This window comes from Oryctolagus cuniculus, chromosome 18 (genome assembly GCF_964237555.1).
Source record: "Oryctolagus cuniculus chromosome 18, mOryCun1.1, whole genome shotgun sequence".
In the NCBI taxonomy this organism is placed as follows: Eukaryota; Metazoa; Chordata; class Mammalia; order Lagomorpha; family Leporidae; genus Oryctolagus; species Oryctolagus cuniculus.
The window spans coordinates 33668390-33686808 of record NC_091449.1 but is presented as its reverse complement, the minus strand read 5'-3'; the positions used below and the strand labels follow the sequence as shown (position 1 = coordinate 33686808).

Below are 18419 nucleotides of genomic sequence, written 5' to 3'. Positions count from 1 at the left end.
TGTCCCGGTTGCCCCTCTTCCAGGCCAGCCCTCTGCTGTGGCCAGGGAGTGCAGTGGAGGATGGCCCAGGTGCTTGGGCCCTGCACCCCATGGGAGACCAGGAAAAGCACCTGGCTCCTGGCTCCTGCCATCGGATCAGCGCGGTGCGCCGGCCGCAGCGCGCCGGCCGCGGCGGCCATTGGAGGGTGAACCAACGGCAAAGGAAGACCTTTCTCTCTGTCTCTCTCTCTCTCACTGTCCACTCTGCCTGTCAAAAAAAAAAAAAAAAAAAAAAAGATTTGATTTATTTTATTCAAAAAGCAGAGTTAGAGAGAGAGCAATGTGTTCCATTTGTTGGTTCACTCCCCACATGGCAGCAACGGCTGGGGCTGGGCCAGGCCGAAGCCAGAAGTCAGGAGCTTCTTCCAGATCTCCCAGATGGGTGGCAGGGGACCAAACACTTGGGTCAAACTCCAATGCTTTTCCAAGCACATCAGCAGGGAGCTGGATCAGAAGTGGAGCAGCCGGGTCTCAAACTGGCACCCATGTGGGATGCTGGTGTTGTAGGCTGCAGCTTTATCTGCTACGCCACAACACCAAGCCCAATAACATATTTCTCTTAAGTGTTTTGTGTGCAAGTGAAATTAATCTGTGTCAGAGACTTGTGACTTTCAAGAGATTTGGCTCCTACCATGTGAAGGTAGTTGAAGAAAGATACACATAAGACAAAAGCAAGGGGTAAAATTGTGAGGCATCCTGCCACGTTCCTTACAGACAGACAGATACATACACACATACACACACACACACACACACACACCCCACACCTCTCACACCCAGAGATTCTTTCTGGAAGAAAACTAGTACAATAGTGATTTAACTCTAGGAGAGGAACTGGGTGGGTAGCTTTTCAGTTTATGTCCTCTAATATAACTTGAATTTTCTATCACATATTTGTATTACCCAAACAGAGAACTACCAAACATCTGAATGAAGACTTTATGATATTTATGATTCAGCCCTGATTGGCTTGACATAATTGGATACATTTTAATTAAAAAAAAAAAAAAAGCTCTTCTGGCATATCTGTTTTGTTTTTTGAAAGGCAGAGAGACAGATAATAAATATCTCCCTTCCACCAGTATGTTTGTTAAATGCTTGCAACAGCCATGACTGGGCCACGCTGAAGCCAGGAACTCAATTTGGGTCTTCCATGTGGGTGACAGGAAGCCAACTACTTAAGCCATCATCTGCTTCCTCCCAAGAGGCTGGAATTGGGAGCAGAGATGAGAATCCAACCCAAATGTAACACAGGATACAGGAATCCCAAGTGGTGTATTTTTTTTTTTTTTTTGAAAGGCAGAGTGGACAGTGAGAGAGACAGAGAGAAAGGTCTTCCTTTGCCGTTGGTTCACCCTCCAATGGCCACCACGGCCAGCGCGCTGCAGCCGGTGCGCTGTGCTGATCCGATGGCAGGAGCCAGGTGCTTCTCCTGGTCTCCCATGGGGTGCAGCGCCCAAGCACTTGGGCCATCCTCCACTGCACTCCCGGGCCACAGCAGAGAGCTGGCCTGGAAGAGGGGCAACCGGGACAGAATCCAGTGACCCGACCGGGTCTAGAACCCGGGGTGCCGGCGCCGCAGGCGGAGGATTAGCCTAGTGAGCCGCGGCGCTGGCCTCCAAGTGGTGTATTAACTGCTGTGCTGAACACCTACCCTGCATACCTTTTTTTGACTGTATCATTCACAACTATAAATACATAGGTACTTCGAAAAGCTGTGGAAGGGGCCAGCATTGTGGTACAGTGGGTTTAGCCACTGCCTGCTCACTGGCATCTATATGGGCACCAGTTTGAGTCCCAGCTGCTCCACTTCCGATCTAGCTCCCTGCTAATGCTCCTGGGAAAGCAGCAGAAGATGGCACTCCATCCATGTGGGAGACTCGGATGGAATTCTTGGCTCCTGGCTTTGGACTGGCCTTGCCTGAGCTGTTGCAGCCTTTTAGGGAGTTAATCAGTAGATGGAAGATCTCTTTTTCTGTGTCTCCCTCTCTCTGTAACTCTACCTTTCAAATAAATGAATAAATAAATCTTAAAATGAAATTAAAAATTTGTTTTGCTGCAAACAATTTTTAAAGTCATGAATTTTTTTTCATATTATGCATTTTTTATGAACATTTAAGACTGCTCATATACAGGGGTCTCAAATTTTTTTGCACCTAAATGAATCATCTATTAAATCCTCTTTCCACAAACTTCTTGAAGCATCCTTATACATGGTTGTTAGTGTCTGGGAAAGGTTTCTGCAGACTGGATGATAATCGTTACCCAGTGGCAAAATCCAAGTTCCTGCCCTTCAGCGTGCTGCCCCGTTCTAACAGTCTTTTACAATAAGCTCCAGCATTTACCTGGCTGAGCAAAAATCAGCTGTGACAGATGCTGTGCCAGCGTCTGAAGGGCTGGAGCTCCTCCCAGGTGGTCCACGTCCAGGAGCGACAGGAGACTCTGGAGACACACAAGGGCTCTCCACTGCACAGTGTTCATTCTGGAAGGGAAGTGAAAGAGCTCCCCATCAGAATTCAGTATTAACTTTATTTTTTTAAAGACTCATTTATTGGAAAGGTAGAGTCACAGAAAGGCAGAGGCAGATGCAGAGAGAGATCATCCATTCACTGGTTCACTCCCCAAATGGCTGCAGTGGCCAGAGCTGGGCCCATTCAAAGCCAGGAGCCAGGAGCTTCTTCCAGGTCTCCCACATTGGTGCAGGGAGGGGCCCAAGAATTTGGGCCACCCTCTACTGCTTTCCCAGGCTACAGCAGAGAGCTGGATCACAAGTGCAGCAGCCAGGACTTGCATCGGCGCCCATATGGGATGCCAGCACTGCAGGCGATGGCTTTACCACTAAGCCCCAGTATTAACTTTTTTTTTTTTCTGACAGGCAGAGTGGACGGTGAGAGAGAGAGACAGAGAGAAAGGTCTTCCTTTTGCCATTGGTTCACCCTCCAATGGCCACTGCGGCCGGCGCACCGCGTTGATCCGAAGGCAGGAGCCGGGTGCTTCTCCTGGTCTCCCATGGGGTACAGGGCCCAAGCACTTGGGCCATCCTCCACTGCACTCTCGGGCCACAGCAGAGAGCTGGCCTGGAAGAGGGTCAATTGGGACAGAATCCAGTGCCCCGACTGGGACTAGAACCTGGTGTGCTGGCGCCGCAAGGCAGAGGATTAGCCTAGTGAGCTGCGGCACCGGCCCCCACCCCAGTATTAACTTTTAACCTAAGCCTCAGGTTCTGACTGGGAACATCTGGAAGTACAGGGGGTCCACAGCAGGTATCAAATAATCATACAGCAAGCTATTAATCTACCAAGTGCTTGCGTACTCTAAGCCCCTGATGCACAACTCACTCATAAGTCAAGAGAGTGTGCTTTAGAAAAATTTCTATGCAAGGTGGCATCTTTAAGGTTATCTTTCATTGTGAAATATGACAAACACATATATACCTATGAGGATACCTTAAAAAGTTCACAGAAAATGGATTTAGAGATAGGTTTAGGGGCTGGCATTGCAGTTCAGGGCATTAAGTTGCTGATTCTGACACCACTTGACTCCTGGCTACTCCGTTTCTGACCCAGGTTTTTTTGGACCCTGCCACCCACGTGGGAGACCAGGATGTAGTTCCTGGCTCTTGGCTTTGGCCTGAGCCAGTCTGGCCATTGCAGTCATTTGGGGGAGTGAACCAGTGAATAGAAAATTTTTGTCTCTTTCTCTCTGTGGCTCTACTCTCAAATAAAGAAACGTCTTCTTTTTAAAAATGGGTGTATTTTGGTGTACAAAATTTTTAAAATCCATGCTTAGTTTTTTCATAATTTGCATTTTCCCTGAACTTCTAAAAGACCTCTTTGCAAGTGTAACAAAAATAATTTATAGAGCAAGCACTCATGGAGCTGGATAAGAAATAAACACTGCTGAGACCTCATAGCTCTCATATTCTTTTTATCCCTACTCCCTGATGCCTACAGGCAGCCTCGACCCTAACCTGTATGGTACACCCTTCCTTCCCCTTCTGCATAGGTTTACTACCTATGTATATATCCCTGAACAAAACAGTTCTGTGCTGCCTGGCTGCAAACTCTAAATATGCAATCACAGTGTGTATATTCTTTTGTATGTTGCCTTTTCTGTTCAACACTGAGTTTCATCCAGGTTGTGAATAGTTCCATTTCAGATTCTTTCCACTGCTGTATTGTTCTACTGTATGACTGTGGCAAAAGTTTTCTGTGCATTTTCTCTCTCAGGCACACCCTAGTTGCTTCTAGGCTGGGGAAACTGTGAAGCACACTACCACATTCTCATGCAGTATCCCACTGGCCGTGCACACGCTTCTCCGGAGACAGGACCCAGGGGCGTTCTCGTGCAGGTACCCCACTGGCCCATGCACACACTTTCCCAGGGTCAGGGTCCCTGGCTCTAGGGAGGCATTGCTATCTTCTTCTGCATGGCCTGTCATTTCACACGACAACATAACAACAGATGGTTTTGACAACAGAAAATTTCTTACTTTCTGATCAAAGGTTTCCACGAGGGGCTCCTGGAACATATGTCGACTGCAACACTGTTGGGAAAGGCAGTTTTCTCAAAAACCTAGATCAAAAAAGGCAGCACCGAGTTATCACCTTCAGCATGCTTTCCTTATGAAATGTCAGCACATTACTCGTGAGTGAAATAGCTAGGTTTCACCAAGACAGAAGGCCTCCTCAGCCTATTTCTAGGACTGCTGGTTCTGTTTTGTGACCCAGATCTTACCATCACCTATAACTGCAAGTGTGATATTTTACAGAGAACAAATAGCTGTCTTAAGCCCTTCCCATGTTCCATATCGAGCCTAGTACAGAGAGTACCTTCTTGGGGATGAGGTAGTTGGTGAGCGCAGTGTGAACCTCATGGGAGAGGCAGAGTGGAGACAGCAGCTGCCCACCGCACTCACTGAAGGAACTTTCCATGAAGGCATCGCTTTCGTCACTGCTAGAGAGCTCTTCCCATTCGTCATCGGAGGGATCTGGGAAGAGGGCAAACCACACTGACCTTCAACATGGCTGAGACTCCCCAGGGGAGCAGCCCTCTAGACCCCAGAGGAAAATGTCCAAATGTAAAGTGGGGACAAACCTTCAGTACAGCACATGTTGACAATAATTTCCAGGGCAGTCTGCTGAGCTGTCAGCAACGCTATGGTCTCTCTCAGCTCCTTGTCAGTGGGCTAAAAGAAAAAGCAAACGGCTTTGTTTCAGAAAATGTGTGTGAATTTCTTTAAAGCCTACTGGAAGATGTTTCTGGTTAGAATGCATCACAGGCGGTGGGGAAGGTGGAAGAAAAGTCGTACACTGCTAGAAGCACAAACAAGCTTTCTAGCGCTCTTGGCACGGTGCCGCGTGCCGGTTAACTAGAGTGCCATCTATCTGCATGGCTATTCTCTAAGTGTTGCTTAGTTAGCTGCAAAGAACAGGCAGATATTCAGGAATCCTGAACTGAATTCACCCTGAAACTTAACCCAAGGTATTAAGAAGCAGCTCAGCACACTAAGATTGAAACACCAGGCACTTAAACACAATGAACCTGCTTTTAGATGCTTAGCCATCCTCTTGCAAAGACAGCATTAGCCAACACTACTACTGAGACCTCATATGACCATCCAAGCTTGCCTGGTTGAACAGCAGGCAGCAGCTTCTTAAAGCAATTCTACAGGCCAGCACCATGACTCACTTGGCTAATCCTCCACCTGCAGCACCGGCACCCTGGGTTCTAGTCCCGGTTGGGGCACCGGGTACTAGTCCCGGTTGCTCCTCTTCCAGTCCAGCTCTCTGCTGTGGCCCAGAAGGGCAGTGGAGGATGGCCCAAGTGCTTGGGCCCCTGCACCCACATGGGAGACTGGGAGAAAGCACCCGGCTCCTGGCTTGGGATCGGTGCAGCACCGGCTGTGGCAGCCATTAGGGGAGTGAACCAATGGAAGGAAGACTTTTCTCTCTGTCTCTCTCTCACTATCTATAACTCTGTCTCTCTTTCCCACTGTCAAAAAAAAAAAAAAAAAAAAAAAAAAAGGAATTCTACAAGACTGAAGGAAGAAAGGGGTATTTTTCTCTGAAAATGAATTTAACTTTATTAACATTTCTTAAAATGGGTTGTATATACTTCTATCACCTTAATTCTCAAAATACCTATTAAAAAAGTGAAATAGTAACACTGATCTTCCAAAATAGTCATAAGCTAAAAACACAGTTTATTATCTAAATGTTTCCAAAATTCTGTATTTTCTTTTTAATGGCTGCATTATATCCCACCAAATGAACAAATTATAATTTAAAAATTACGGTCAGCTTTCCATATCCATGGGTTCCACATTCCAAGATCCAACCGACTGAGGATGGAAAACATTTGGTAAAAAAAAAAAAAAAAAAACAAACCACTGGGCCTGTACTGAGCAGGTGCAGGTTGTCTCTTATTGTCTCTTGTCATGATTCCCTAGTACAGTAAAGGAAGTATTTACATAGCGTCTACACTGGATCAAGTATCATAAATTGTCCTGAGATGACAAAGTATACAGAAGGGTGGACACAGGTTACATCCAATACTGTGTCATTTTACGTAAGGGACTTCAGCTTCAGATTTTGGTATCCACAGGGGTCTAGGAACTCATATCGAGAGATGACAACACTTGGATATTTTACTTAGGTTTACTGGATCAAAGGCTAAAAACAGGTTTGTAGGTCCTGTAGTTGTCCTATTTTCCTTTCCAAGATGTTCATATTCATTTACAATTTCACCAACAATTTCATTATCCAACAGTTCAACTACAACTTTAAATTATGCTACTTTGAAAAGTCAATTGCTGGGACCAGCAGTTTAAGTAGTGAGCTAAGCCTCTGCCTGCATCCGGATGCCTGCACCGGCATCCCATATAGGCACCAGTTCTAGTCCCAGCTGCTCTTCTTTCAATCCAGCTCTCTGCCATGGCCTGGGAAAGCAGAAGAGGGTCCAAATGCTTGGTCCCCTACCCCAACGTGGCAGACCTGGAAGAAGCTCCTGGCTACAGATCGGCCCAGCTCCAGCCATTGTGGCCATTTGGGGAGTGAACCAGGGATGGAAGACCTTTCTCTCTGTTTCTCCCTCCTTGTACCTTCTCAAATAAATAAACAAAATGTTAAAAAAAAAAAAAAAAAGTAAACTGCTGATTTAATAGATACAACTCAGAATTTTCTAGGTTTGTATTACATTTATTACTAGTAAGAATATATTTTGGGGCTGGTACTGTGGTGTACCGGGTAAAATTGTTGCTTGCAGTGCCAGTATCCCATATGGCTGCCAGTTCAAGTCCTGGCTGCTCCTCTTCTGATCCAGCTCTCTGCTATGGCCTGGAAAGCAATCAAAAATGGTCCAAATCCTTGGGCCCCAGAACCTGCATAGGAGACCTGGAAGAAGCTCCTGGCTCCGGATCGGCCCAGCTCTGGCCACTGTGGCCATTTGGGGAGTGAACCAACAGATGAAATACCTTTTTCTCTGTCTCTCTGTCTAACTCCACCTCTCAAATAAACAAAATCTTTAAAATAAGGAATATACTTAAAAAATATAGCTCTCCTATGTTTTGTGTGTATGTTCCATCCAACTATATTCATCTTTAATAGAGTAGACTCAAGCTAATAAGACATATCACTGAGTTCTCATGCTCTTAAAATGTCTGAAGACCCAGCTTAAAAGAAACTGTGAAATCATGTTCCACTTCTTTATGTAACTATCCTGCTCAGAACATTTCCCTGCTTATCACTGTCAAGCTGACATAAAGAACCAATCTAGGTGACATGTTATCATATCTAAGATTTGCTTCAAAATAGTAAGTAGAAAGGTGAGTGAGCAGGAAACAGATGACGTAAGACAGAGCACCATTTCCTAAGTGACAACTGTGGAATCTGGATAGGGGATACTCTACTTTCTCATGAGTGGCTTCAGTTAAATAATGCAATTAAGGGCTTTGATTCTAAGGGCCACTTGCAAAAGCCAGTGGGACAGTGTGCGAGACCGCAGCTGACTATAGATCTGTATTCCCGGCACAGACAGGCACACCGCCTGGCACTCACTGGCACTCACCACTGCTGGCTGACTGTCGGCATGTTAATGATCCAGTCCACTCTCATAAGTTGAGACTTGAAAAAATAAGTTTTTGCTATGATAAAACACTTCATTGTATAAGCACTAAAATTCCATTTTTAAATAACACTTCAGGGGGCTGGTGCTTTGGCAGAGAAGGTTCAGCCTCCACCTGCTGATCTAGCATCCCATATGGGCACTAGCTTTGAGTTCCCACTGCTTCACTTCTGATCAGCTCCATAATGTGCCTGGGAAAGCAGCAGAAGTTGGCCCAAGTCCCCAAGGTTTTCTCTGCACCCACATGGGAGACCCAGAAGTTCCTGACTCCTAGCTTTGGCTTGGCCCAGCCTCAGCCATTGCGACCATTTGGGGAGTGAACCAGCAGATGGAGGATTGTTCTCTCTCTCTCTCTGCCTTTCAAATAAATAAGTAAATAAAAAAAAAAAAAACTGCTTCAGAAAATACATCTCCATCTAACTCTTAACTATGCAGAGTTTCTAAACAGTGGCACTTCTATCCTAACCTTGGTAAGAACTGAGCCTCAACCTCTGCCTACTCCCTTTAGAAGCCAGGTGGGAGATGGGCATAACCACAAGAACATCACTTGCCTATTCTCAGAGGATTTCCTGGGGCCAGCTCTATGGCGCACTGGGTTAAAGCCCTGGCCTGCAGCACCAGCATCCCATATGGGTGTGGTTAGAGTCCTGGTTGCTACACTTTCAATCCAGCTCCCTGTTCACGTGCCTGGGAAAGCAAATGAGGTTGGCCAAAGTCCTTGGGCCCCTCCACCCATGTGGGGGACCTGGAAGAAGCCCTTGGCTCCTGCTTTGGAATGGCTCATCTCCAGCTACTGTGGCCATTTGTGGGGTGAACCAACAGATCGAAGAGCTGTCTCGACCTCTCTCTGTAACTCTTTCAAATAAATAAAATCTATCAAAAATAAAAAAACAGAATTTTTTAATCCTTCAGAGTTCCCCAACAGCCTTACTGTAATTCCCATCTCTGCTCCAACGAGAATATGGAGTGGACAGGTCAAACAAAGCACAGCCGTGGCAGTTCCAATGAACAGCGGGAAAGCAGCCTACGAAGCACCGACTATTCCATCCCTGCTTTCCACACAGGGCCACGAGACCCGGCACGGCCCTGACCACTCACCTTCCCACAGTATCTGAGCAGCTGCTGCTGCTAGAGTTTTCTATCAACATCCCTTTGAGAGAACAGGGTGCACAGCAATGCCTTCCTCCGTGTCATTTTATTGATGATAGATTCTGCTCATTCTCTGGGTCAGAAAGGAAGTGCCATGATTGTTAAGCCACTTTTTGGTCTGCAAGCAACTTGACAGGATGGTCTTCTCATTTCTGTATTCACCCCAGCACTTAACACCATGTTCTGTGTCTAGATTCACACTGGTTCATGCTACAAAAATCATGGTTTCCTTAAACCACCACCAATTTAGGCTTCACAAGACATCAAGAATGCAAAACGTGGTAATACTGTTACCTGAGTACTTATGTTCAGTTATATTCCAGTTAATTAATTCTTACTGGGCACAAATCTATCAAAACTCTTAGCAGACAGACTCAGGAGTGCTCCCCGGTTCAGTTCACTTTCTACGAGCAGGAGAAGCCACCTACGGAATTGTGGAGGACGCAAACCACTCTCCCAGCTCAGGCTTCGTCACCACCTTTCTGCAGCAGCCTCCTGACTTGCCTCCCCCGCCAGGCTCTCTGTTCGCCTGGGTGCAGCCGTTTGAGGCTGCTCAGCCACACCAGCTGGAGTGAGACTGCTCAGCCACGCCAGCTGCTTTCCTGCTTCTTCCTTCATCATTTATGACAGCACAGGTGTCCTGTCCCAGACGCCTGAGACGGCCTCTCCCTTTGCTCTCCCATCAAGGATGAAACACATGTGCCCACCCTACAGAGGCATCTCCCTTGGAAAGCTGTACACAGCCCCACCACGGTTCTCAGCATTGGTGGGACAGCCAGATGCGTATCTGACTTCTCTGATGTCAGGAAATGCATCTTAACCACCTTTCTGTATGTCCTGGTTGCAGGAGCCCAGGAAACATACCGGTGAGTAAAGCCCAACTCACTGTCCTCTGTGTCTTTGTTTTCTCTCCTCCTTGGGGGAAATGCTCCCCCTGAGGATGGCACCATCTCTGTTGATGTCTCAGCTGAATGATTCCCAAATCCAAGACTGCTCAACTGCACCCCAACAAACATCAGACCACATCACCCAACCTCTTCTGCCCAGCAGTGCTGGGTAAGTGGAGGTTTGGCTTCCCATGCCACTCTGGTGAGGCTAAATGCTAAGAGAAGCATGCAAAGTACATTCTCCTTCAGTTTGAAGACAATCTAGGAGACAGTGTAGAATGAAGCAAGACATAAAAGTTAGGAAGATAACCATATACTTCTGTAGTGCTCTAGAATGGGTGGCCTATTTTATATTTGAAATTGTCTCCAGGGCTGGCGCTATGGTGTAGCAGATAAAGTTGCCGCCTGCAGTGCCAGTATCCCATACGGGTGCCAGTTCAAGTCCTGGCTGCTCCACTTCTGAGCCAGCTCTCTGCTATGGTCTGGGAAAGCAGTAGAAGATGGTCCAAGTTCTTGGGCTCCTGCACACGCATTGGAGACCTGGAGGAAGCATCCTGACTCCTAGCTTCAGATCAGCGCAGCTCTGGCCTGTTGTGGCCAATTGGGGAGTGAACCAGTGGATGGAAGACCTCTCTCTCTCTCTCTCTCTCTGCCTCTCCTCTCTCTGTGTAACTCTGACTTTCAAATAAATAAATAAATCTTTAAAAGAAAAATCGTCTCCAAAATGTTTCATTTTACACAGTTTTTTTTTTTTTTTTTTTTTAAAAACCTGTTGGGAGTATATTTCTAACGTTATAAGAGTCAATGGGGAAACCACCACTGCTTTTTACTGAAATTCACTTCGTAGTTAATTCTAACATTTTCCTATTAAGATAATGATACCTGTGGGAAGAAAACAGCTGTATTAATCCATGTCTGAGAGCATCAAACCGACTTACTGGAAGTAAATCTGAAATGAAAGTCTTCCTTCTGACTTTTCTTTTATGGGGAATTTCTTCCATGTCATCGTCTTCAATGAAATCACCACCATTCGCATTCTCTAGGAGCTCCTCAGTCTCCGCAGCTGTTTTTAACCTCTGAATTTCAGCCTCCTTCATCTGAACAACCGTTTCACCGGAATCCATTTCCAAAACTTCGGATAAGATTTTCAGGATGGCACTTATGATTTCTGCCTGACTCTTGGATGGAATGATATCCTTTAGGTTCCAAACTGTGCCTGGGAAAAATGGAGAAGGACAAAGGAACTGTCCGTGAAATCTTATCTCATCTCAAGAAAGGCTTCCACAGGACTGGTTCTTTAAGCTCAGGTGCAGTTTCAAAACATCTCAACCCTACTGCCTTTGTTCATTTTTTAAGCCTGAAAAAGCATTACACAGGGGCCGTGCTCCTCGTTACAACCCCTCACAATCACCTCTTTCTCTGATGCACGACCTATCGGCAGACCAAGAGAAGACTGCTCAAGTTACTTTCAAGATGACGGCGTAGCTTCGCTTCCTTTCATCTTAACCTAAGCTGGTCTCCTCGGCAGCTTATATTCCAAGAGTGGAGTGGAATGTCCTAAAATCCCAAGGCCTTGTACACAAACGAGAGTGCAGATCGTGGCTTTTTGCCTATCAAAATAGAACAGGAGCTACCACTAAGTAGTCCGGTTAATTAAAAAAAAAAAAAAAAAAAAAAAGGAGGGGGGCTGCCAAAGTGAAAACACCTCCTGGGTGCGTACCCAGGACTGAAGCAGACACCTGACTGGATTACAGCTACGTCCACGGCAGCATTAATCACAACGGCCAAAAGGAGAACAAAATGCCGCACAGACAGTCAGTATTAAAAAGGAGATCCTGACACGTGCGACTTCATGGATGAATCTTGTGACCTGAAATTAGCCAGTCACAAAAAGAGTGCTTGAATCCACTTACATATTTAAAGCAGTCAAATTCATAAAGTTGACCAGTGGTTGCCAGGGTCTAGGAGGGGAAAATGTGACCATGTGGGAAAAGCTGTTGTTAAATAGGTACAGTTTCAGTTGTATAAGGAGAAAAAGGTTCTGGAGATTTGCTGTAGGACAACGTGAACATACTTTACACCGCCGAACTCTACATACAGAAGTGATTAAGATGGCAAATTTCATGTGTATTTTACCACAATTAAAAACAAAAATTGGGGGGCTGGCACTGTGGCACAGTGGGTTAACACCTTGGCCTGAAGCACCAGCATCCCAAATGGGTACCGGTTCTAGTCCCAGCTGCTTTACTTCCGATCCAGCTCTCTGCTATGACCTGGGATATATGGCCCAAGTCCTTGAGCCCCTGCACCCACATGGAGAGCCGGAAGAAGCTCCTGGCTCCTGGCTTTGGATCGGCGCAGCTGGGGAGTGAACCAGTGGATGGAAGACCCAGAACTCTCTCTCTCTCTACCTCTCTCTGTAACTCTTTCAAGTAAATAAAAATAAATAAATCTTAAAGTAAAAAAAAAAAAAAAATTGGGGCCAGTGTTGTGGTGCAGCAGCTTGAACTGCTGGATTGCCAATTCAAGTCCCCTTGCTCCGCTTCTGATCCAGCTCCCTGCTGGTGGACCTGGGAAGGCAGTGGAAGATGGGCCAAATCTCTGGGTTCCTGCCACCCACATGAGAGACCTAGATGGAGTTCCTGGCTCCTGGCTTTGGCCTGGCCCAGCCCTGACCTTGGCAACTATGGGGGAATCTCTCCCTCTTTCTCCCTGTCATTCTGCCTTTCAAATAAATAAACCTTAAAAGGGGGGGGGGGGGACATTGTGGCCTAGTAGATAAAGCTGCCACGTACAGCACTGGCATCCCATATGGGCACAAGTTCATGTGCAATCCAGCTCCCTGCTAATGTGCCTGGGAAAGCAGAAGAAAACAGTCCAAGTGCTTAGGTCCCTGCCACCTATGTGGGAGACCTGGATGAAGCTCCTGGCTCTTGGCTTTGGCCTGGCTCCACCTTGAGACAACCAACAAAAAATGAGATTGCATTAAAAATATCCTCATAAAAAAATTAAAAATCTTTCAAAAGAACTTACCTCTGAAAAGCCAAAAGGTAAGAGAACAATGCATCAGCAGTACATAAAGCACATACTGCTCACATGAGAGATGGTCAGATCCTTTCCCATTTCTGTGCTCAGAGACTCTGAGGAGGAGAGTTGGGGGCAAAGAGCTTATGGTAAAACAAGCAGTTGGGTCTCAGATGCCCACACTCAATTTTTGAACTCACTGGTTCATAAGTAAGAGGGGCTCCTGACCGCAGCATTTCTTTATCAGATAATAGTAGTTTGTTCAATTGAAAACAGCTCTCTTCTAGCAGGCTTCATAACTATGGACAACTGTTTGAATTAAAGGTCTCCACTTAAACATTACAAACGTCAGAATAGACACAGGCACAGACACCCTGATGTAGGTGGTCACATGAAGCAACAAATAAACTGTGCCCCCCACGTCTATCCATTACCTGCCACCAGTGTCTTTAACAGAAGGTACTCCATGGAACTGACGGGGGCAATCATTACAGATTCCAGCACGTGCAAGGCCGTGGCATTGAAAGACTGCAATAGCTCAGGATTATCTTCGGTCACTGTCTGCAAACAATATGCTACAAGACAAAAACCAAACACTCAGAAACATGGCTTCTGCCCAGGGTCACTTATACCAACATAGCTCCCTAACAATCTGCATCTTCACACCTGCTGTGAACAGGTCGCCCTAGGAGGACGTACGGCTACACCTCCACAATGCTGCACGCACAGGAGACTTCCCAGACCTTCACTGCTTTTCTCCCTTCTCTTTTTAAAATTCTATTTCCCTACACAACTGTGCTTTTATAAATACCACTTAACAGGCTCTTAGATACTGTGCCAGTGTTGGATTACAGCGAATATTTATTTATTTATTGACAGGCAGAGTGGACAGTGAGAGAGACAGAGAGAAAGGTCTTCCTTTGCTGTTGGTTCACCCTCCAATGGCAGCTGCGGCCGGTGCGCTGCAGCCAGCGCACCGCACTGATCGGATGGCAGAAGCCAGGTACTTATCCTGGTCTCCCATGGGGTGCAGGGCCCAAGCACTTGGGCCATCCTCCACTGCACTCCCTGGCCACAGCAGAGAGCTGGCCTGGAAGAGGGGCAACTGGGACAGAATCCGGCGCCCCGACCGGGACTAGAACCCGGTGTGCCGGCGCCGCAAGGCGGAGGATTAGCCTAGTGAGCCGCGGCGCCGGCACACAGTGAATATTTATAAAGGTTTACCGTCAATTAACACACCTGTCCTGGACCCACTGCAAATGGCAGTCCCCGGACTAAATAAACTCTTAGTTCTGTTGCCAACAACAAGCCAGGCTGGTGAAATTCTAGCTTCCTTTAAATTCAATTCATCACAATCACAAAATTTGGGGCTATTCCTGGTGAAACAATAAAATTCTTTAAGGAAAAAGGGTATTTTATATGAAAATATAAAAAATGAGGGGCCTGTGCAGTGGCATAGCGGGTAAAGCCGCCACCTGCAGTGCCAGCATCCCATATGGGTGCTGGTTCAAGATCTGGCTGCTCCACTTCCAATCCAACTCTCTGCTATGGCCTGGGAAAGCAGCAGAAGATGGCCGAAGTCCTTGGGCCCCTGCATCCATGTGGGAGACCCAGAAGAAGCTCCTGTCTTCGGATCAGTCCAGCTCCATTGGACTGCGGCCATTTGGGGAGTGAACCAGAGGACAGATCTCTCTCACTCTCTCTGCCTCTGCCTCTCTATAACTCTGTCTTTCAAATAAATAAACAAATCTTTAAAAAATATATATACATATATAATGAACAAATTAAGGGATGGATAAAATATTAATAGACATATGATCCATGTAGCAATAAACTTCCTTCCCTAGCATTAAAACAAGACAATGGATAACAATCTATATATAAAAATTAATTAACTAGTAGTACACACTTAGGATTGTCTGAAAAGTCTGACAGAAGAGATATTTGAAACACAGAGGAGCAAGCCCAAATTTGTTTTCCTGAGGTATTTTATTCCATATAAATCCATTTCTTTCCAGATGAAAAAGATCATGCCCATCCAAATTAGCCAAAATACATGCTATTGCTGTCATCTAATTTGGTTTCCAAAATACATCTGCATACAAATCCACATATTTGTAAATATACACACATACAACAAATGTGTTAAGTTTTTTTAAAATCAAATATTTACTTTAGCAAAAAGGCAAGATAAACTGTGATTGCTACCATAAAGACAATGCAAATTCAGAAAAAAAAACTCTTAATACATATAGGATGGGATCTTATTAAATTAATTGTACTGAACTTTCAAAATAGAAATGACAGCACTTGTTTAAAAAGATCATGAACCTAGCTAAAAGCAAAAAGATAAATACTACTGAACAATGCAAAATGATTTTATTCTGATTTCAAAAAAGTTCATTAGAGGAAAAAAACTAGACAACTGAATCTACAAGACTAAAGGAACAAAAATAGAATGTTTCCTTGTAAAAACTACAAATTAACTTTCCTGAAAATTCTATTATAATAAAAATTGTCCCGAAAGTCACATACCAATTTCCTAAAAACAGCTGAAGTGTTTTTAAAATCCCCATTTATTCACACTCCTCCTCCAAGACCAAATTTTGAAGCTGATTTTTCAGTTTTTCCCAGTGGTACTTATTCAGCTGTTTCTCCCACCTTTCTCTTCTCCTGCAAGTCTCCACTGGAGCCAAGAGAAGCATTAGTAGGAGGAAGGCGTCCCTGCCTTGCCGGGGAGACGCACAGTTAAGTGAAAGGACAGCCGGATGGCTGCCGTCACGAGGGCTAGAAATGTTTTTCATCGGATTCCTCTGCTCTCGCCCAGAATTCTGCCAAGCTGCCCGCCCTCTAGACCGTTGCCTCCTGCCTGGCGAGCGAAGGGTCTCAGAGGCTTCCTGCCCTCGTCCAGAAACGACCAGGGAGCCAGGGCAGCTCAGCTGCAGGTCCCTGCTTCCCATGCCTCCCATGGGGAGGACACAGGCCTAAGTGAAATTTCAATCACTTCTCTTCTTCCAAAAAACTGAAGGTATCAGTTTTCTGATGGAAGTGTAAGAAAACAGTACAAGTCGTTTAAGTACAATTAGCTTCCAATTAACTGGCTCAAAGGCCTGGTAGCTGTGTGTTAATATTTAAATGAAAATGAAAACATCAAAAATTAACACAAGATTCTAAGAATGGTAATAGATTGGAAACCACATATCCTCACATTGCTACCTTTCTGCCATTCAGAGCAAAAAGCAGGAAAATTCTGAGTGAGGAAAAGTACCAGTCAGACCGAAAAGGATTCAGAACAAACAGAACTCCTTGGCTAAATTCATATATACAATGAGAAAAAAAAACCATTTCTGTAGAATTAACATACTAGATCTGAATAACAATTTTTGAATAAGACTACACATACTTAATAAATCATCACTTTTTCTTCACTTACCTACTGAGATAGCCAGGTCAACATTGGTGGGAAATCTACTTAAATACTTTAATACAATCTCCAAACACCCTTCTTTGTTGAATATAGATACTGCTCTACTACTGCATTCACTAAATTGAAGGGGGGAAAAAGAGTTTTACTAGTCACATTTTAACATTAGGAAATCAATCACAGGAATCCATGACAAAAACAAATTAGGCTTTACAGAACCAAAGAGCTGGAGTCAAACACCCACCATGCCTATAGATGAAGAAACGAACGCCCATTCACAGCCACTGCACATGTGATAACCGGCTTTCTTTAACTTATTCCTATCATGGGGGGCCTTTAAGGCAATCTATACCGTATGCGTTTCCCCGTAGAAGGGGGTAGAGTGGGAAGAACTCTTAGAAATCAGTTAATTCAACTCCCCATTTTACAGATGAGAACACCCAGGCCCCAAGGGTGAGGTGGCCCACGAGGAGATCAGACTATCTGTTAGAGGCAGAGGCAGGCCCAGTGCACCTGGGCTCCCTGGGTCCAGCCTCCTGCTCTCTTCACTGTGCCGAAACAGCACGGTAAAGTTAGGACAAACAGTCTCTAGACTTACCACACAAAGTGCAAGAGGAAATAAAACATGTTATTCATTCCTCCCTGACTGCAACTGTCATCTCATCAAGGAGGATTTACAGTTTGCAGAGAGATCACTACAATAATTCTTTTTGAAATCACACTTTCTTTTAATAAGACTAAGCAAGCTGTCAGTTATTAACTAGCACACACCGTAACTATGGTAACTGCATCATGTTTCTAGAGAAAGGTGTCTCTCCATCCATACTGCATACACACATGGGCACTAACAGCTAACAGATCTGACCCAATTATTCAGTTTGTTACCTGAAGAAAAACACTTTCTGCAATCTGTTAATGCGGCACTGAAACAGCCCAGACATACATATGTGAAGGTAGTTTGAATTATCAAGTATGAAACAAAAATGTAAGACTCATAGGCATTCAGGAAAGAGAAATCTTGGAAATATATTAGGTTAGGACTGTTTCCAAATAATTTTTTTTTAATTTCCAAAATTTGCCAATGGACCCAATTAAGGTATGTGGTGCACAGCACCCAGCAGTCTGCTCAGATCCCACTTCTCCACAGAGGGTCTCTCCGGCACAGCTGGTGGAAGGCGTCCACCAGCCCACGATGCAAGCACAGGCACGTGCAGACTGGCCGGGAGGCAGCTTTACAGGATCCAACACAATTCTGTATTCTAGGGACACCTGCGCTCTGCCATCAGCCACTATAACCACTGACTGAAAATGAGGACTCATGCTGGAATCGTGCTACGACTGTGGGACATAAAATGAGACGGAAAAAAGTAAAGCCAGGTCATGTTTCTAGCCACTCCCCCCTCACCACTGCTACAATCAGGAAAGGAGAGTGGCCTCCTTCCTACTAGGGTCAATGGACCTCACCTTGGGCACCCACTGCCCACCCCAATGATAACAGCCAGGGAAGGGGAATCAGTACCAGCCAAGACCTGTGGTCCTTGTCTCATTCCAGTGCCAAACCAACGCTGCTACTGCACCGGGGTTTAACAAGGTTTAAGACAACTGCTGCCTAGGTATGTGGACGGTGTGGGGGACAAAGCAGGAACAGGAGGTGTTAATGGTATGATCCATCATATTTTTATCAGTGGCAATAACTGGAAAGAACTGTCTTTAAAAAGGAACGAAACTATGAGGAAGGGGCCTCAAAGATGGTTCACCCCAGGTCACCTGAT

The 18419-nt window shown here is 45.4% G+C and overlaps 1 protein-coding gene across 3 annotated transcripts in view; it reads right to left on the bottom strand.

The window, feature by feature from the left end:
• HEATR3 (HEAT repeat containing 3) overlaps positions 1-18419 on the bottom strand; it is an 86943-nt gene that overhangs the window by 64530 nt on the left and 3994 nt on the right. For all 3 annotated transcript variants that reach the window (XM_051833897.2, XM_051833898.2, XM_008275057.4), the window contains exons 5-11: positions 16657-16766; positions 13658-13798; positions 11138-11415; positions 5137-5227; positions 4872-5029; positions 4532-4614; positions 2385-2521 (exon numbers count right to left, since the gene is read on the bottom strand). In XM_051833897.2, the coding sequence (XP_051689857.2) occupies positions 2385-2521; positions 4532-4614; positions 4872-5029; positions 5137-5227; positions 11138-11415; positions 13658-13798; positions 16657-16766 (998 nt within the window). The remainder of the gene's footprint in view (positions 1-2384; positions 2522-4531; positions 4615-4871; positions 5030-5136; positions 5228-11137; positions 11416-13657; positions 13799-16656; positions 16767-18419) is intronic.